Source organism: Oncorhynchus kisutch, linkage group LG4 (genome assembly GCF_002021735.2).
Source record: "Oncorhynchus kisutch isolate 150728-3 linkage group LG4, Okis_V2, whole genome shotgun sequence".
NCBI classification, from domain to species: domain Eukaryota; kingdom Metazoa; phylum Chordata; class Actinopteri; order Salmoniformes; family Salmonidae; genus Oncorhynchus; species Oncorhynchus kisutch.
Genome location: NC_034177.2, coordinates 75,306,308 through 75,327,559, shown reverse-complemented (window position 1 = coordinate 75,327,559; position 21,252 = coordinate 75,306,308). Strand labels below are relative to the sequence as shown.

General features: G+C 44.1%; 1 protein-coding gene across 21 annotated transcripts in view; it reads left to right on the top strand.

Moving 5' to 3' along the window:
* LOC109890001 (ankyrin-3-like) overlaps positions 1–21,252 on the top strand; it is a 164,023-nt gene that overhangs the window by 126,934 nt on the left and 15,837 nt on the right. For 8 of the 21 annotated variants that reach the window (XM_031823655.1, XM_031823650.1, XM_031823651.1 and 5 more), the window contains 12 exons: positions 3,734–3,836; positions 5,488–5,594; positions 7,347–7,571; positions 7,695–7,849; positions 7,993–8,204; positions 8,487–8,694; positions 8,880–8,976; positions 9,650–9,878; positions 9,996–10,121; positions 10,545–10,667; positions 11,174–11,203; positions 12,260–12,341. In XM_031823655.1, the coding sequence (XP_031679515.1) occupies positions 3,734–3,836; positions 5,488–5,594; positions 7,347–7,571; positions 7,695–7,849; positions 7,993–8,204; positions 8,487–8,694; positions 8,880–8,976; positions 9,650–9,878; positions 9,996–10,121; positions 10,545–10,667; positions 11,174–11,203; positions 12,260–12,341 (1,697 nt within the window). Of the gene's footprint in view, positions 1–967; positions 980–3,733; positions 3,837–5,487; positions 5,595–6,337; positions 6,371–7,346; positions 7,572–7,694; positions 7,850–7,992; positions 8,205–8,486; positions 8,695–8,879; positions 8,977–9,649; positions 9,879–9,995; positions 10,122–10,544; positions 10,668–11,173; positions 11,204–12,259; positions 12,342–13,281; positions 20,443–21,252 lie in introns of all 21 variants that reach the window. The other 13 variants (XM_031823661.1, XM_031823660.1, XM_031823641.1 and 10 more) reach the window with 7 other exon arrangements.

Here is a 21,252-nt window from a genome sequence, read left to right as displayed (position 1 = left end):
ACTGGGAGACTAGTCAGGATCGAGGGAAAGATGAATGGAGCAAAGTACAGAGAGATCCTTGATGAAATCCTGCCCCAGAGTGCTCAGGACCTCAGACTGGGGCCAAGGTTCACCTTCCAACAGGACAACAACCCTAAGCACACAGCCAAGACAATGCAGGAGTGGCTTCGGGACAAGTCTCTTTATGTCCTTGAGTGGCACAGCCAGAGCCTGGACTTGAACCCAATCGAACATCTCTGGAGAGACCTGAAAGTAGCTGTGCAGTGACGCTCCCCATCCAACCTGACAGAGCTTGAGAGGATCTGCAGAGAAGAATGGGAGAAACTCTCCAAATACAGGTGTGCCAAGCTTGTAGCGTCATACCCAAGAAGACGCGATGCTGTAATAGCTGCCAAAGGTGCTTCAACAAAGTACTGAGCAAAGGGTCTGAATATTTGTGAACATGTGATATTTCAGTTTTGTTTTTTACATTCTATAAATGTGCAAAAATGTCTAAAAGCTGTTTTTGCTTTGTCATTATGGGGTATTGTGATGTCATTATGGGGTATTGTGATGTCATTATGGGGTATTGTGATGTCTTTATGGGGTATTGTGATGTCATTATGGGGTATTGTGATGTCATTATGGGGTATTGTGATGTCATTATGGGGTATTGTGTGTTGATTGATGATGGGGGGGAAAAAACATTTAATCCATTTTAGAATAAGGCTGTAACGTAACAAATTGTGCAGAAAGTCAAGGTGTCTGAATACTTTACGAATGCAGACACACTTTCCGACACAGACACAGAAAGAAAGAAAGACTATAAGCCCAGGCTTGGAGCATACCCCATGCAAAAGCAGAGCATCAATGTCACATGAAAATAAAAACACCTCTCTGCTTGGACGTTTTCAAAATGCTTGGCTCTTCACCACTCTTCTACTTTCCTTTTCCTTTTTTTTCTTGCACTCTCTGTTTCTCACTCTAGCCCTAGGATCAGGTAAGAGCAGAAAGCACATTTCACCAAACATATTTCCCTCCCCTGACTCATCCTCTGTGCGTTGTGACTCCATGAACCATAGTCAGTCTTTCTGGTATACTTTCTCTGAGTTTTTTGGTGACTTTATTTGGGAAACCTTTTTCGACCTCACTAATATTTTTCATCGCCTTATTTTCTCATCAGTCAATATAAACCCCTCATCATTTGCAAATAAACCAAGTAATATTTAATACTTGTTATGAATAGAGTACATTAGAAAATGAATGTGACTGTTTTGTGTTATGTCTTAATAATGGCAGGTGCTTTGGTTAGAGTTGATTAACCCATCTTTTTGTATGGTGTGGTTCAAGGTGACACCCTCCCCTTTGTCATTTCTTTGAAGGTGTCACTTTATGTAACTTCCAGGGATCAATATGTTTCAGTCCATGTTCAGTCAGTACCAATCAAACAGTACTGCAGTATTGCTTACAAAGGGATTGGAGATATTATAATCCTTAAAATGACCCATTCTGGTATGCAGAGATGGAAACCTCAAGGCCTCAATGGCTTATTGTCAGACACGTGCACGCACACACACACTCAAGCACAAAACACACACACACACACTTTACCTTGGATCTATCTGATGAATGACAGAGCAATCATCTTCACAACCAACTCTTTAAACTGACACAGATAAGCAAATGTTAACTTTCTTTCCAGATCAAATAACACTGCTTCATCTTAAAATGTAGGCTATGTGGAGAGACAGTAAGAGTGAAATAGAGATGGTGAGAGAAGGCAGAATGCATTGGGGGAAATAGGCATGGCAGTGTTTAGAATAGCAACGAGGGAAGGGGTGAGGGACAGAGGCAGATTGATCAAAGCGACTGAGAGGCATGAAATGGTACAGAATGAAGCCGGAAAGAGAGAGTAAGGGAGGAGGGAGGGAGTGAAGGAAAAGAGAGGAGACTTCTGGTAAGTGCACCCATGAAAATGTTACTGTGAAGCAACTCTGCACAAATAAAACAAAATGGAATTGAATTGGCAAGAGAAAGATTGGGGGAGAGGAGGAAAGAGATTAAGGGGTACTAAAGAGGGAGGGAGGAGAATTGTGAAGAGCAAACACAGGCATCAACACAGAGAGAGTAGGCAAAGCAGGTTTGGGATGCCAGACCATTCAGGCTGAGTGGAGTTGCTTAGAAACTTCAGCTGCAGTGCTGAATAAAGGGCTTCTCTCTGTGCTGAATAGCATGCTCACTCAAACACGCTGAGCTCTGCGTTTTTGCTCTCCCTTTCTCCACACACACACACGCGCGCACACACACACACACAGTTCATACGCATGGGCACACACACATACACAGTGCAGTCCCACACTCGTGACTAGGTTAAACACACATTTATTCTAAAAGAACATGGCTACATTGTTTAAAGGCCCAGTGCAATCAAAAACATGTTTTCCTGTGTGTTATATATATTTCCACACTGAGGTTGAATAAATAATTATCTGAAGTTGTGGAAATTATGATAATGCTCTGAGCTGTTTGAAAGACCACTGAGCTTTTTGAAAGACCAAATTTCTGCCTGTTTTGGTCTGACGGAGTAAATTAGTTAATAGACCAATAAGAAAGTTCCAAACTTCTCTGTCAATAACAGCTAGTTTTTCGCTCAGATGTATTTTTTTGACACCCAGACGACTCAGAATTTTATTTCTCCCACTCAGACCACTCCCAGACATTCCTAGCAAAATTCTTGATTGAGAAATTGCTCTTTGCTCACAAGCTATTTTTGTTACTGTTTGACCATTTTAATTAAAAACAATCACATTAAGGAACTTAATTGTTAACCAGAAAGGATTTGATAGTTGGATAAAGAAAACAGCTGCGTTGGACCTTTAAAACAATCAAGTAAGAAGAGTTTGAGAAAAAGCCAAAGGGGAGCAACCAACTGCATTCAGTCAGTATGTCTGCAACACCAGGAACACATCACAGCACAGCTGAGTGCAGTAAGACAGAGAGGACCATCATCTCTGTAGCACCCAAACTAACACAGATAAATAGTACACATTTGGTGGGTGCTTATATTTGTCATATTTTACACGTGCAGGTGTGTTTTATTACGGATGTGTGAATTGCCTGCCGCCCTACCTGCCGATCCAAGTAATTTGAGAATTTAAAAACACAGAACTTTGCCCATCCTAAAACAAATATTTAATTGAATGAGCTACATTACTTTAACTGAATACAAAATAGGATACTTCAAAGTAGTTTGAGATTATTTTTAGGGACCGTTACAACTAAATCTTTATTTAATAACCATAACGAATCTGGATATTTTAGTTATTGAATTGAGTTAGTTCCAAACTCTATGTAGTGTATAGTTACCACCTTATTGTTTGTTGGTAGATCAAAAATGACTTTTCATCCAGTGTCCTCTCTGAAACATCTAGTCAGGCTCTATTTGACCTCTTATGTCTGTGTTCGTGATAAACAGACACACCTACAACTCCTTTACCTCTCTCTCTCGCTGTCTCTCTCTGTTAAAACTGACTGACCTCACTCTCATTTCCATCTCTGAATAACTCCTACCTATCCGTCTATCCCCAGCTGTGGGACTCTAATCTTGCTCTGCACTATATACGGTACGTTGTACAGTCCGATTCAGTTCCCTGGAGGTTGCATGTAGTAATGGATTTGTTTTGCTTTTCTTTTGGTTTGGGCCTGCTGTTCATTGTCACCCGCTGTGTTGCGTGGTAACATTTAAACACCCCAGCCTCCGCTCCTTCAGTTCGGATAGGTCCAACACCCTCAACCGCAGCTCCTACGCGCGAGACAGCATGATGATAGAGGAGATCCTCGCCCCGACCAAGGACACGGTACGTACTCCTAACATTCCTTTACCCCTTTCTTGTATCTCTTTTTCTGTGGTCTCTCTCTCGGTTTCTCTGTGTCTCTTTCACCTCTCTTCTTCTTGCTCTGTTTCTGGGTATTGCATGAAACGATAATTTTTTTTATGTGAACTCTGAGATGGGGTCAATGATGGATTTGGCCTCCCCCAGGATATGTGGTAACAGTTTATTTCCAGTGCCTATTTTTGTATTTTTTGTTCATTTGGTTTATGTTGGGCACTTGTAGTGCTGAGTCCATGTAGGACATTTTCAGTAAGAGCTGTTTCAAACTTCCCTGTGGCCACTGAAGGTTTCCAGATGCCTTGGGAAAACCAAACTGCAGTGTCCTGATTTGTCCTGTTTTGGTGATCACTGTGCAGGATCTAAAACAGGAACATTAACCTGATGTACCGTAAATAATATTTGCAACTTCACTGACATGATGTCAGTTCGACAAACAAATTCCCAGGATTCGCGACTATGGAAAGCGAAATATGCACAACTTCCACCACCTCTCTTGCAATGTAAGCAAAGATGTTGGGTCAAAGAGGAGCCTTGTATTGGAATGCGTGTAAAATCTTGTTTTCTCAAATAGTAAAACATTTGTTTCCTCAAACTTGGTCGTAAAAACGGATTAAAGCGACGTGTCCTGTGCCTTTTCCACGGCTCGAGGCATCATAGAACGCTCTGTCGTTTATCTGTTTCATTATGATGATGATCACATGTTGCATTCTTGGTGTTTTGTGATGTTTGTGGCACAATCAGATCTACTTATCAGAAATAAGGTTGTCTTTATGAAACCTTAAAAGGCCACTCTTTGCTAAAGACAATCTTGTGGTGAAAGCTACTGCAACGTCGTCTCCATGTTTGAGTTGTTAGCCAATGACTGCCCACTGGGCACACATTGGTTGAATTGAAGTTGTTTCCATGTAATTTCAATGAAATTACGTTGAACCAACGTGGAATAGACAACGTGTGCCCAGTGGGTAGGGACTGGTAGAGAAATCTCAAGGCTCTTCAAGTCCCAATTGTGATTTCTCATCTTCCCTCTAAAGCTTCAGAGTGTCTGTAAAGATCTGTCCTATCTGATTGACCCTCTCAATAAGGTATATGATGACATCAATAGAGGGTTACCTCGCTCTGCTCATGCTCTATGACCATCTTTCTGGTTTCAATCATGTTTGTTTGTTTGAGCTCTGAAATTCTCATTCCATTCATTGGTCCTCATCTCTGTGAGGTAAATAGTTGTTTATTTTCCCATGCGACTTCTGGTCACTGTAAATTCCCATGAATCATTTTTATACAAACAAATTATTGTTTCATTTGGACTTTTGCCACTTGTTCTGGTTAAATGGATCATCCTATTTTGCATGTTTCATTGAAGTGATGTTGAATGTTTTAGATGACAATAACGTGTTTCTGTGAGAATGTATGAGTCCTGTTAGATCACTTATCTGTGAGGGTAAGGTGTTTTATTCTCTTGTTGTGTGTTAGAAATGTAGACGGTCACAAAAGGTATCACTTCTTCTGTCTGTCTGTCTGTAGATCAGTGAGTGTCACCGTCAGGTTAGGTCGTAAACCATTAAGTCTCCTTCACAACTCACCCAGTGACCATCCTCCTGCATGTGCTTTTTCACAGCACCTGGCTGTAACCCGGGACTACGATGCAGAGTGTCTGAGGCGCTACAGCTGGACCCCAGACACAATAGATCACAGTAACACTGTGTCCAGCCCCATTCACTCAGGGTAAGAACCAGGCCTCTGCCAGCCAGTCTGACACCCAGCCACAGTGAGCTCTAGCCATGCCAGACTACAGCTAATCCAGACACAGGAGAATGTTACTCTTCATACTCCATTTCACCAGCCCAAGACCCAGCTAGCAGTTGTCTGCAGTGAAATACTGTTATGAGGTTTTCCTTTCTGCAGTCTGTTGTGAAATGTTCATTTGCTGAGCCACAGGGATGAATAGTAATGGACTTGCACTGTAGACTACATGATTTAGTCTTATTGGAAATGTACTTGACAGTCAGATGCCCTGGGCTCAGTACCGATGGAAGATGCCATGTTTAGGGTTTTGTCAGGGCTCATGAACTGGGGTTGAGTGAAAAGATGACGTCTTCCTTTCTAGTTGTTTAATTTGAATACAAGCTAGGCCAATCGCTGTTGTAAAAGTGAACTTTGGTCTTTCAAATGAACCCTGCAGTGTTTGCTTAGAATTTCATGTGAAGTACATATGATGAAGTGTATGTGCAGGAATCTGTCTTGTCCTTTTTGTTATACTGTCCTTTTTCTGTTATCTGTTATGCCATAAGCGTTTATTCATTTCTGCCCCTTCCAATGCCCTCCGTTTTTCCAGTTCTCTTTGATTTCAGTCCCACCCTTTTCATCCTCTCCTTTGCCTTACATGACCCTGAAAAACTAAATTGATTGTGCTGTATTACTAAATCGAGTTTTTTGCCTCCTGCACTGTTTTGGTTTTTATTTTGCAGCTTGTCCTCCCCGCTCCCTCAGTATGACTCCAGGTGATGTGTCTGGTGATGTCACCGTGATGTCACCGTTTCCACTATTTCCTCTTTGCTCTCCGTGCTCGTGTCATCTGTGCGGTCTGGTTTCTCATCTGCGCTGTGTAGCTGTAGTACTAGTGATGTGTTTGGGATTTTCTCACTAAGGTGCCTCTGACATTGCATATGTGGATAAAGCCCCTCGAAAATGTATGAGCGGGCCTGCCGAGTGAACACAGACGATGCCGAGCTTAGGCAAACATACAGTACTATGTAGACAGTCAAATACTCCACTGCACTGTACATAACATTGTGTATGGTGTTAGGTTAGAGACTATTCCTGTAACAACTCCGCCAGATCAGCCATGTACAGTATCTTTATTATAGGGCCTTTATCTTAGGTAAGGTTTTATGGCTTTATTGCACCTAAACAGCTGGCACACTATACAAGGCATTTCACTTTAGCATTCCCTTGTTTCCTCTACTAATAGCTTACTAATACCGGTGCCAGTTTCCACAATTCATGGGAAGCCCAAACTGCATTTATTTATTACAATGTAACACGTCATGTATTAAACACATTCTTTCATTTGTGAATTAATTTAGTTTCTACTTGGGGTGAAACATTTGTAACAGTGTTTAATATCAGTCACTAATCACTGCTTCAGAGGGATTGATCTTGGCAGGAAGTTCCCCTTTACCCTCTATTACATCACCTCTTAGTTCTTTACAGATTCAGTGTCTTAAAGGTTGTTCTAAGACATTGTTAAGTGTCAGAGGTGAGACCTGCCAAGTTTGAGAATTCGAAGCACCATATCCTATCTCTGTCTCTCTCTCTCTCTTGTATTTTCTTTCTACTCGCTCTCTTTTCGGAGTGTTTGGGTGTAAGGTGGTCACAGCATGGGATTCGTCCGTCTCACGTGTCATTGGTTATAGCCTCTCTCTCTTTTCCCGCTTCCCACTTCCTGGTCTAATATTTGTATTTCTGCGCCGGCAGATTCCTGGTCAGCTTTATGGTGGATGCCCGTGGGGGTTCCATGAGAGGAAGTCGAAGCAATGGCATGCGTATCATCATCCCGCCCCGGAAGTGCACGGCTCCCACCCGCATCACCTGCCGCCTGGCCAAGAGGCACAAACTGGCCTACCCCCCACCCATGGTGGAGGGAGAGGGCCTGGTCAGCCGCCTGGTGGAGGTCGGCCCCGCAGGAGCCCAGTTTCTGGGGTAGGTTTTTCCTTTCCCGAAGCCACGGAACTCTATTTCATTTTTGCTCTTTGAATGTATAGATCCACCATTTTGGCTCTATGGGGGCTCTGAACTAGCTCTGGGTGTTCTGCTCCCTTCTAGACCTGTGATCGTGGAGATTCCTCATTTCGGCTCCATGAGGGGAAAGGAGAGGGAACTGATCGTGCTGAGGAGCGACAACGGTGACACATGGAAGGAACACCAGTACGACTGCCATCCAAGTGACATCACAGACATTCTTAACGGGATGGACGAAGGTATGTTACACACAGGTCAACATTGCTAATGTAATTGAAGACCCTCTCTGACACATCCAATCATTCCTTCGTCATTCACACATACATAACTTATTGGATATATTCCTTCATCCATCTATGTTTGTTAATGTGTTTTCCAACAGAACTGGACAGCAATGCTGAGCTGGAGAAGAAGCGTATCTGTCGAATCATCACCAGGGACTTCCCCCAGTACTTTGCGGTGGTGTCCAGGATCAAGCAGGAGAGTAACCACATGGGTCCAGAGGGCGGGACTCTGACCAGCCTGACCGTGCCCATGGTCCAGGCCTCCTTCCCACAGGGGGCGCTCACCAAAAAGATACGCGTTGGCCTGCAGGTCTGAACACCAAGTCAATCAGTTAGCTGTACTGTTTAGGAACTCCTTTAGTGTCTGTTTTGTGTTATGCTTTAAGCTTTGACCTAATTTCGCAATGTTTTGGCTAAGAGCATCGTTTTGATTCATGATGAATTGACTACTTTCATTCTATTGCAATTTCTTGACATGACATTCTTGTAAACGATAATGGCTTTTCTCAGTACTACAGGTATTATGCTAATTTAAACAAATGAGAGAACATTGATTCACTTCTTTCATCCCTCGTTTCCCCCTTCCCTTCAGGCTCAGCCCGTCCCAGATGACATGGTGAGGAATCTCCTCGGCAACAGGGCCACATTCAGCCCTATCGTTACTGTGGAGCCCAGGAGGAGGAAGTTCCACAAGCCCATTACCATGACGATCCCTGTACCGCCCCGATCGGCAGAGGGCCACCCCAGTGGACCCAGGGGAGACTCCACCCCCTGCCTGCGCCTCCTCTGCAGCATCACAGGCAAGTCCATGTTTTGAACAACCTCTGTGGCTGAGAACATACCTCTATTCAAATTGGTTCAGACCTTCAATGATAATAAGGTTCACTCCTACTTGGAGACAGGATGGGAGGACAGGGTTTGCAGTAGGTGGATGAAAGGTTAACCAGGGATGGGGATTTGTCTTTTCCCGTGGTTTTCCATCCAGGTGGAACATCTCCTGCCCAGTGGGAGGACATAACAGGAACTACTCCGCTGTCCTTCGTCACAGACTGTGTTTCCTTCACCACAAACGTGTCGGCCAGGTAAGGCCATGCTTTCTCACATGCTCCCAACCAGTTAACACGCCGCTAACAAGTCTTAACCAAGTGGCCACAGTGAATTCTGGGTTACTGTAAATAAGGTCCTGTTTATTCTAACAGGGTGGGAAGCATGTGGCCAGTGTAGAACCTGATATTATCAGAGAGCACTGCTTGGCTTTAGTCAGTAGATTATTTTAGTCATGTGCCTCAGCACTTTTCAATGTCAGACCAAATTGATATGATTTACACCTTAGACCTTCATTGAGAGGGTTGCTAGGCTGCAGAATGTCCTCTGATTTGATAAACATGGAGATTTGAAATATGTAGTGACTATTTTTGTGCGAGCTGGTGAAGATATTTTAGAGCATAGAATGGAGGTGAACATTTCAGCTCAGAGCAATATACTATCACCCATCTAAACATTACGTGCCATTTGATGTAGTAAGCACCAATTCTTCTTACTCCAAGAGTAAGCTATAATACGGCCTCTCTATCGAAAGTGTAGCCATCCGCTCATTGGCAAGTCTGGATTTAGGTCAGTAGTTATCAACAAAGTTTTGTGAAGCTTTTTTATGCATTATAATTATTATGGCCTTATCAGCCAAGCTCTTGCCAAAAAGACACTGGTTGGCTTCAACAAATTAAGCTTTGCCCTCTGTTTCTTCCTTACCTCCAGGTTCTGGCTTGCAGACTGCCACCAGATTCCTGAGACGGTCGGTCTGGCCTCTCAGCTATACCGGGAGCTGATCTGTGTGCCGTATCTGGCCAAGTTTGTGGTGTTTGCCAAGATGAACGATCCTGTGGAGTCACGCCTCCGCTGCTTCTGCATGACGGACGACAAGGTGGACAAGACTCTGGAACAACAGGAGAACTTTGAAGAGGTAGCCAGGAGCAAAGACATTGAGGTGGGTCTCACTTGCACCAACACACTCGTCTGCACACATGAGCAAAATATGTTGACACAGGTCACAGATACATAGTTTTTCTGAATTGACATGCTCTTGTTGATAATGATTTTACAGGTCTTGGAGGGCAAGCCTATCCATGTGGATTGCTATGGCAACTTATCTCCTCTTACCAAGAGTGGGCAGCAGCTGATCTTCAACTTCTTCTCTTTCAAAGAGAACCGGCTTCCTTTCAATGTGAAGGTAGCGTCACATTTTCCTCCTCTTCTTATATGTAATAGGGTCACACTTTTCTATTATAGAGGTGTGCCAGAGTTTGATCGTCCTTCAAACCTACTGACATGTTGTAAGCTCTAATGCTCATTTCCATTTTTAGCACGTATTACTTTTTTAAGCACCAAAAAAAGAATGTCAGACTACTCTAGGGCTGTTCAATGTCAGTCCTGGAGGGCCGAAACACGTAAGGTTTTAATCCTCTCCTTCTAATCAGGGACTGATTCAGACCTGGGATTCAACACGAGTGCAATTAACTACCAGGTAGAAACAACAAACAGAAGTGTTTTGGCCCTCCAGGACCAGAATTGAATAGCCCTGATCTACTCTATTGTATATATTGTATAGAAATCAATGAATGTTTTTATTGGACATGTTGTTGTTGATCCTTAGGTCAGAGACATGGGCCAAGAACCATGTGGCCGACTCTCATTTTTGAAAGAGCCGAAAACCACTAAAGGTCTTCCACAGACTGCCATATGCAATTTGAATATCACACTGCCAACTCATAAGAAGGTAGGTGGATATTTGAATGATATCTTCTCTGGGCCATATCATGTCATCCTCATGTAAATGAATTGAATGACCGAGTACAGTAACAGCAGCGATACCAGAGTGGAGAGGTTGACCTCCGTTTGGTTAGAATGCCTGCTGCTTGTGTCTTTTATTGCCAATGCCAATTATATTCCCCCACAAAACACACATTCAGTCATACACAGGATATTCCTCATTTGCCTGGCTCAAATTGTGGGAGAGTAATAGACCTACATTATGGAGGCATTTCTCTATGTGGTGTTCAAAATCTCTGAATTACATTGCTGTGCTTTTTGCTGCTTTTCTGGATCTTTGGTGGGCTGTGGACTATTTCATTCTATGGTTTTGTCCAAGCCCATATGGTTTGCTGCCCTCAGCTGCTACATTTTCATTTCCTGATGTTTATTTCCAACCACACCCATTATAAACCACCCGCTGTCATTGTGTCATCTTTCCCCTTCTCTGCAATGCATCTTGGGAACAAACAGGACATGATGGAGTCTGATCCTGATGATGAGGTAAACACATGGTTGTTCATCGCATGGACTGCTTTGAGGTTTTTCCGTTGCTTTATTATTGTGAACGCTAGCATCAATAGTGTATATGAATGTGTGGTGATTATTGTTATTTGACTGATGATATATATAGGCTTCTGCAGCCTAATGGATCTATATCATTGCTTAGAAGTCAAGTGACTTTGTGTAATGCATGAATGACAGTTCAATTCAACAGGTTTCATTATTATTGTCCTCATCCCAAGCCAAGTGGAGCAATTTGTGTACCACACCCTGGCTTATTTTCCACATCTTTCGTTCCATATGAGTTCAGTAGGTAAGGCTAGTAGGAAACACCATCCCTCCACACTATTTTCAGAGAGCGTGACATACAGTATATGTGCTTTCGGAATGGCAGATAGAGGATAAACCGCGCCGTAGTGCATAGTACTCCAGCTTAGTTGTGGTTTCAGCCATCTTCTGCCAATTCTTTGTTCACACCTATACAAGACCAATGAGTTATTCGTTGCATGAGGAAAGCTCAACATGACCTAGTCAGCAAAAGAGGACATGAATGTTTCATGTTTTATAGCCATAGCTCAGAGTGTTTTCCTTCATTTACATTACGTCTCATGATCTCAAAAGAACATTCATCCATGACTAACGGAGTGAGTCCTCTTTAAATCATTTATTTTAGAGATCAGGTGCATTCTCAGTGTCAGCTTGTGGACATCTCACCAGAGTTCTCCAAATCTAATAATCACATATTGCATGTGTTTCTTCAAAATTAGAGAGATAAATACACTTTAAATCGCACCACCAATGTCGCACTTAATCTATCCAATCAGAGGAAAGCATGGATATTTTAGTCATCAGCCGAAGGTGACGTGACCTGCAGTGCCTACTATCTCAACAACATGGACTTCAGAAAATCTAAATGCATCATCTTGATTTTATTTCAAAACCACAAAATGGGAGAAATTCTGGCAGTAGTGTGAAAAAGGGGAAGATAACTTTTTGGCCTTTAAATCCAATCTATATTTTATGTTAAAACATCTTTTGTTGTTTTTGTTGTTGCAGACTGAAAAACCAGACCGACGTCATACCTTTGCCTCCTTAGCTTTGCGTAAGCGCTACAGCTATCTGACCGACCCTGCAGCGAGTGAGTTTAACATTTTTACTTTCATAAATCTTCAATTGATGCAAAATATCAGTCATGTTGTACAACTTCATATGCAGTGTAAGATATTGCCTTTATGATATATCCATACATCCATAGTGTAGAATTATGAGCACTTTGCATACTGTCATCATAGACGTCATGATTCATATCCATCCACTACAACACCTGCATGGTTTACTGTGTCTTATACTTTGCAGACCCTCTCCATTTTCTGAAATGTATTTTCCTGTTTTTTGTTGTCTCATCACATTTGTGGGAAAACAACTGGCATTGCAATGTCCAAATGTTAATTTATTATTTTTGAAATAGATTTTGAACCTTGTGTCAAATTAAATTATTGTCTTGTATCTTTTTCATTCTTTTGAAGAACACCTCACTCTTATGGGCTTTGCGATTGTTTGGGGCCTCTTTCATTTTGTGTGAACCAATCAATAAGTGAACCCTTGAGACAGTTATTGCACCAATAATCTACCAAAATGATTGTGGGATCATTGTTGGCATTGAAAACATATGATCATGAAGTACACCAAGCATATAAAAGGCACTGTAGCAAAAAGGCAAACGGACAAACGCACATCGAAAGTCACACATGGTTAGAATGGTTGTTGTCTTGGTACATTTCTAATATTTTCTTCTCCACTGTTAGCTATCTCAAGCATTTCGTTGCCTCATATGCTTCATCATGTGTTATCTTGTATCTTTTCTATTTGTGACAGATCATTGACCTCAAACAATCACTTTTCATCCAACCTTTGTTTAGATAGTAATTGACATTGCATAAATTCACCATTGTATTATTCTTACTGCTTTGATTAATATTGGCCTACTGACGCCAACTTTCTCTCTCTGGTTTCTCTGTTTTATTATTTCAATTCTTTTTTGTTGAATTTATGTTCAATCTTTGGTTTGGTTATTCAAGAAACAACTGATCGGAGCTCGCAGAGAACACAGCCTACTGGCTACGCTTACAAACCTGTCTTTTCAACGAGATCTTATCAGGCGTGGTCGGCTGTTCCTGTCTCCGTCTCTGAGCAAGCCAAGTCTGGGTTCGGTTCCCACTCCAGTTCATCGTCCAACACGCCCAATGCCTCTCCACTGAAGTCCGTGTGGTCCATCACCTCGGCGTCCCCCATCAAGTCCAACATAGGCGGTTCACCGGCCCATTCCATCAAGTCAGTCAGCGACGTAGCATCCCCCATCAGGTCGTACAGGACAATTTCATCCCCAATTAAGACTGTAGTTCAGCAGACCCAGTACCCAGTTCAGGTCACCCCCAGTCTCCTGTCATCGCCAGTCAGAAGCGTTCCAGACCCCGTTTCCATCAAGGGACTGGCAGCATTGTCTTCTAGAACCTCTCCCATCACCACTGGTGTGGGGTGTCTGCTAGAGAGGTCATCAATCGCCATGAGCCCACCTGCTTCGCCCAAATCCTCACTGAACATGTACAGTTCAACTCTGCCATTCAAGGGTGTCATGGTGGGCACTGGCACCACAGCATCGTCCTCTCCTATAAAAACTGTTCCTGGCCTCTCCTCTGTCCGGTCCAATGCAGACCCCTTAAGTCTATTTTCCTCCCTTTCCTCACCAATTAAAACCAACACTCCTCCTAGTGCTGCAGCTCTGATCAATGGAACAGTATCCCCTACAAAGTACCGCTCCTCCTCGCCCACGTCCCTACTCTCCAGCAGCTTACAGGAGAGGATACAGGCAACCACCAATGCAGCAACGACAAGCGTAAATGCAGCCTTTGATGAGGTTGAAAAGACTTTCAATTCCTGCTCTGCCTCTGGATATGGCACTCTGAAGTCCATGTCCTCCTCCGCGTCATCATCTTACCAATCCATAAGATCCTCAGCCTCTAGTTCCCTATATGCCACTCTAAGGTCCCCACCAAACTCTACCACCACTGTCACATCTGGCACCATGACGGTCCCAGTGTATTCGGTTATAAATGTGTTGCCAGAGCCCCAATTTAAAAAGCTCCCTGAAGTGTCAACGCCAGCTGCTGCCCTCTCGTCCTCTCGAAAAACTGTGCCTGCTGAGACAAACTCAGCCCAGTCTTCCTTTGCCAGGACTCTGTCACCTATCAAATCCTCCTTATTTATGCCCCCGACTGCCCTGAAATCCACCACCTCATCCCCGCTGTCCTCCAGCCAAGAGATACTGAAGGACGTGGCAGAAATGAAAGAGGACTTGATACGGATGTCTAACATCTTGCAAACAGAACCAAGTTCAGCCTCCAAAGGTTTCCAGTCTGACTCTCCCAAAGAGGCTAAAATAGAGGACGAGGAGCCTTGCAGAATTGTAGAGAAAGTTAAACAGGACCTGGTCAAAGTTAGTGAGATACTGACCAAGGATAGCAAGACTGCTATTAAAATTAATAAAACAGATGAGGCACAGTGCTCTAAACAAGCACCAGTGGATCCCCAGCCAAGCAACTGGAGTTATCCACCAAGATATGAGACAGTGGTTCCACAAATCAAAACTAAGACTATACCAGACAGAGATTTTAATCTATTGAAGGTAGTAGACTACTTGACAAATGACATTGGCAGTGGCTCTATCTCAAAAACTGCAGATGCAAAGCATAGATCCGATGAGGTTAGAAGGGAAGGAGAGGAGAAACAAAAACGAATGCTTAAACCTGAGCACAAGCTGAAAATGCCACCTGCAAACATGCGATCCTCTGCCTCAGAAAAGGAGCTCTGTAAACTAGCAGATGTGCTATTTGGGCCTGATGCCATGTTAGAATCTCCAGATGACATCTCACATGACCAGGACAAGAGTCCCCTCTCAGACAGTGGCTTTGAGACGAGGAGTGAAAGGACACCCTCTGCCCCACAGAGTGCGGAAGGCATGGGACCCAAGGCACTTTTCCAGGATATTCCACCAGTAATCACTGAGACAAGGACTGAGGTTGTTCGTGTTATTAGGAGTTATGAGTCTCCTGAAGATAACAAGCAACCAATGATGGAGGATACAAGGGCAGTTCGATACACTGATGCAGAACCCAAAGGTCTGAATGCATCCAATGTGGACCAAACTAAATCATTTCAGATGAAAATCAGCCCGGACGATGACTCAATGGGCAAGAGCATGCGTGTGAAGGAAGAGACCCACATCACAACTACCACACGAATGGTGTACCACAAACCCCAGAGTAAAGAGAATACATCTGAGAGGATGGAAGAATCAATGTCAGTGCATGATATCATGAAAGCTTTCCAGTCCGGCCGGGATCCCTCCAGAGAACTTGCTGGACTGTTTGAGCACAGGGCCAGCAATGATGACACGTCGCAGAGGGATATAAACTTAAAGCCCAAAGTTGAAAGAATAATCGAGGTTCATATTGAAAAGGGCAACAAAACTGAACCAACTGAGGTCATCATCCGGGAAACAAAAAATGACCCAGAGAAGGAGATGTACTTCTACCAAGGGAACAGTGGCCTGTCACGACAGGGAGAGGAGGAGCCTGAAGAATCGCTCCCCTGTTACCTAGAGTCTTCCAGAGTAAACACGCCCATGTCACAGGAAGACGACAGTCGTCCAAGCTCTGCACAGCTCATGGCAGATGACTCGTACAAAGCCCTGAAGCTTCTCAGCCAGCAGTCAGTGGAATATAATGATGATGAATCATCAGAACTCAGAGGGGAGTCCTACAACTTTGCAGACAAAATGCTTCTCTCTGAGAAACCAGACTCTTCTCACTCTGACACCGAGGAGTATTTGAGGGACAGGTCTCATTTTCACTCCCCAGATAGGAGTAGTTATAGTCAGGAACGGTCTAGTGGATCAAGGCAGGAATATATTTTGAGGTCATCAAACATTGACAAATCAGGTCAAATTGCCAATGTAGATGATAACTTTGACAAACTAACATTATTGCAGTATTCCTCAGAACCTGGTAGCCCAAAGCACTCTGTTTGGATGCGTGTCACTGATGACAGACAGAGTCAGAATAGAGAAAAGCTAATATATGAAGACAGAGTAGACAGAACTGTTAAGGAAGCAGAGGAAAAGCTTAGTGAAGTCTCTCAGTTTTTTCGTGATAAGACAGAGAAACTGAACGATGAGCTCTCATCCCCTGAGAAGAAGTCCCGCAGGTCAGACTTTAGGGAAACACGATCTGGGCCTAGCTCTACGCACAGCAGTCCTGAAAGATCAACCTATAAGAATGGGAGCAGTGGAGAGGAATGTAGAGAACGTTTCAGGGACAGGTTTGGCTCCAATGATAGAAAATGTGCTAGTTTACCGAGCAGCCCAGAGAGGAGAGTGCTGCTACAGTATAATGATGACAATAGAAAACCAGGTGATGGCACTTCACAGGGCAATGCAGGTGACACCTCTAAACCATTTCAAATGTCATCCTCCAAAGTCAGCGCTGTTAGGCTAAAATTTGAACAAGAGGCTCAGAAGCAAGAAAAGGGTCCACAATGGGGACAAACATCAAATGCCCCAGTAAGAAAACTCCAGGAAAGTACACTGCCTGTGTTTCAAGTCTTTGCTGGCTCAAATATGCCCAAATCACCAGACAGTCCAGGAAGTACCAGGAAAGTTATAGAAAGTGAGGTTAGAGGATCTAGTGGACCAAGCCCCAGTGCTAATAGGTATATATGCTCATCTCCTAAACACGACACAAACGGAAATGAACAGGAAGAAAAAAAGTCCTTCAAAACTTGGGAATGTCATGGAAATGGAAACTATAAACCCCAAGTGTCAAAACTAGCTCACACGTTAGTTCAAGATGCGCATGGCAATGACAGAAATTCACAAAGAGAACTGCAGGGCTTTAGAGATGGAATAACCAGTAAAGAAGAGACAACCAAGAAAACGATTTACACAGAGCTTGTGGTTCGAGAAAACCCAAATAGTAGTGATGTACGTACCGGTAGTCAAAAAAAAAACTCGGAATCGCAAATTCCTGTTAGAATGCCGTGTAGTTTTTCAGAGAATGATCAACCCACATCATTAAAGTTAGATACCTCTGTTAAACTGTGTGAAAGGGCAGGATCACAAATACCTACTTTAGCTAGAAATCGGTTGCATGGCAGCTCTGAAGCCAACAAATCTACAAACGACTCATCGGTAGAAAAATCCTCAGATTCTTATGATAGTAGTCAGTCAACTGTAGTATGTAATGGTATAGATAGCGACCAAGTAGAATACTTGGGAAACATAACCCCTGTAGTTGTCACTGAGGGTTTCAAAGACATCAAACCATTGCCAGTTTATGTAAACATCCAAGTGGGCAAGCAATATGAAAAAGAAACATCTGGACTGCTGGGAACGTACCAAAAAATAGTGAGTCACGAGAGCCGAACAGTACACGAGACACGGGGAGCATTTTATACTGTCAAACAAAAACAGCCCCCATCTCCTCAAGGCAGCCCAGAGGATGACACTCTAGAGCAAGTAACTTTCATGGACAGCTCTGGCAAGAGTCCTGTTACTCCTGAGACACCAAGCTCTGAGGACGTGAGCCTTGCCTCCAGAAAGACAGATTCTGTGATTGGATATATGCCCGGCATGCCCAGTCCAATAGCAGAGGAGTCTGAGGAAGACGAAGGAAAGACCTTCATCTACAGGGAGTCTCTGCCAGAGAAAACCAAGCCTGCCTCATCAGAACCCTCCAACAGAAACCAGGAAACATTGAAACGACCCAAAGAGAAACGAGTCGCTTACATTGAGTTTCCCCCACCTCCGCCTTTAGAGGCAGAGCATTCTGACCCTGAGAAGAGGGGGTCTTGTGCCTCCTCAGAGGCTGAGACAGAGATGATGGAGGTGAACCTCCAAGAGGAGCATGATCAGCACCTCCTTGCAGAGCCCATCATCAGGGTTCAGCCTCCGTCTCCAGTTCCCCCTGGAGCAGATGACAGCAACTCTAGCGATGATGAGTCTATCTTCCATCCCATCCCCAACAAAAAGTACACCTTCAAGATGAAGGAGAAGGAGGAAGGAGAGAAGCGTCTGAAACCCAAAAAGCCTGAGAGGAACGGAAACAACAAGGAGTCAGGTACTAATGGCGTTGTTAAAGCAGAGGAGGAAGACTTGGAGCAAAATGACCAGTCAATCACAGACTGCTCCATAGCCACAACTGAATTCTCTCATGACACAGATGCTACTGAAATAGACTCTCTCGATGGCTATGACCTTCAAGATGAGGATGATGGGTTGAGTGAACAAGACCCTAAGACATCCAGCCTGTCCAATGATGGCAAGACATGTGATCGTTCCTTTAGTCAATCAAAGCTTGAAGTCATAGAGGAGGAGAAAACACCAAGTGAGGATGGAGGGGATAATGGGAAAGCAAACTCAGATCAAAACATTGGAGATGAAAAAGACTACACTCTCGAGGGAAGACATCCAGATAGACAGTGCGATAGACAAGGCTTTGCAGATAACTTCTTTGGCTATCAACTCGAAGAGGAGTTAAACTCTACCTTCAAAACTGTTGCCACGAAAGGCTTAGACTTTGACCCCTGGTCAAGCAAAGGGGGTGAAGGAGTTTTTGATGCCAAAGCGAAAGAAGAAGATCCCAAGCCTTTCGGTTTGTCTGTGGATGACAAGTCGCAAGCCACCACTCCAGACACTACCCCTGCTAGAACCCCGACTGACGAGAGCACACCGACTAGCGAGCCTAACCCTTTCCCCTTCCACGAGGGGAAGATGTTTGAGATGACGCGCAGTGGTGCAATTGACATGAGCAAGCGGGACTTTGTTGAAGAGAGACTTCAATTTTTCCAGATTGGTGAGCATTCCTCTGATGGGAAATCAGGGGACAAGGGGAGAGGGGGTAAGAGTCCGGGGGTAGTTACCTCTCAGTCAAAAACAGGGGAGAGGGGTGAAGGGGTGAAGGTAGAGACTGCCACAGACAGCAGCACATCAGCAAAGTGCAGCCCTGCACAGACTGGCACTGGCTGTAGCGATTCTCCTTCTGGTGTCACTGTAGCTGAGACCACATCCTCATGCACCATTACGGCCTCTAAAGTTGACCCCAAATTACGCACCCCCATTAAGATGGGAATAGCCATCTCCATTACAGTGAAAAAAGACTCTGGGGATCTCAAAGAATGTAAGGCAGAGAGGTCAGAAAGTCAGATGGCAGAGTACATTAACTTGGAAAACCAGTCAGTGGAGAGTCAGTCTAGTGGATACACAGACCAAAAGCTGTTAGAAAGAAGAGATTACCCTGCAGAGAACTGCAATAACAACAATAACCTTGAGTCCTCAAGCGTGCAGGCTAACTATATACAGTGTGGCAGTGTCGTGTTTAATTTGCAGTCGTCTTCTGAACCCACACTTCAGAAAGCCAGTAGGATTGAAGCTTTGTTCTGTAGTGACTCTGTAGAGAGAGTAGAAGAAAGCAGTGTTCAGGCTGAACAAAGAGAAAGTGAAGCCGTCAAGGAAGCTGAGACGAAGCAGCAAAAGTCTAGGCTGCCTGTCAAAGCGCCAGGGTGGTCTTTTCGTACACAAGACACAGCAATAGGGAAGCAAAAACCCAAACAGGTTGTCAAGGCTGAGGTCAGGAGAAGAGCAGAGCCTGTCATTGCCAAAGTAGAGCCCAGGTCTAGAATCCCAATCAAAGATATTAAAAAGAGCAGCACAACCAGCTGCCCAATATCAGTGCAGGTAACAGGTCAGTCTACCAGGGAGCGAGTAACCATACAGTTACCCTCCAGGTTCCCCATTAAAAACAGATCTCAGGTTAGCTCGGCAGGTGAGACGAGTAGGGAAAACGGCAGCGAGGTTTGTAAACGCACCATCGAGTACTTTAAGGGCATTAGCGGGGAGACGCTAAAGCTGGCCGACCGCCTGTCAGATGAAGAGAAAAAGACACAGGGAGAACAGTCCGAGGAAGACAGCACCTCCAGGAGCACCTCTCTGTCGGCCCCCTCTCAGCCCTCCCACTCGTCGAGGTCTGGTAGAGGCTCGAGAGCTGAGGCCGGGACCTTGTCCGTAAGGGCTAAGGTCGACAGGGCCTCCGGCAGTGAAAGGAGCAGGAGGAGTAGGCGGACTGGTGGGAAGGAGGGCAGTCAGGTTGCGGGGCCTCGGGCGCCCCCCGTCGCGGAGATCAAGCCTAGTTTGTAAAACTTTCACACTTGTTAAAACCTTAGTTGCATGAAGTCGTTGTGATTGATTGCCTGTGGCGTGTTTATTCTCTTAAAATAGTAGCCGTCATTCTGTCATCGTCATCTATGTACTGTGTACTGTACTTGTCCTTGTCAGACTCTCCTCCTTCTCCCCCCAATCCCTTAGTTGTCAGATACCTCAGCATGCCAGAGTAGTGACTGGTGCACTGGCACAGCCAGTTTCCTGTTGACGGCTACTGAGTCTGTCTATCTGTCTGTCTGTGCAGGGTGGCTACTGAAAACAGCAGTTCTAGTTTATTCTATTTCATGTTCAAGTTGTGTCACTGAGCTAATTAGCCTTAGCAGAAACACAAAGGTTGACCGCATGTGTACTGTGTAGTCCCATTAAGAACTGTCCACTAGAGCTCCTACGAGTACATGACTCTTTTGACCGATGTTTTTACTTTATTTTGTTTGTATAGTTCTTATGACAATTACTGCCTGCTTTGAAGATACATATTCACAAACATTCACAGAGCACCTGTGTCCAAATAACACACTATAGTCGGTCATATTGTGTCTAGTCTGCCTTTTCTTGCCATTCTGGAAACCAAATCTGAAGTGTTAGTGTCAGCCTAACCAACCCATTGAGTAATACAATTCACATTCACAGTAAACCTGTTGATTAAACATGTCTATATTAAACCCAGAGGAGAGGCTGCATAACACTCCGTATGAATTTGTAAAATTCCACGCTTGGCCAAAAAAGGAATGAGTCCTCTGTACTCCAATTTCAGTCAGTAGAAAAGATACTGAACAGT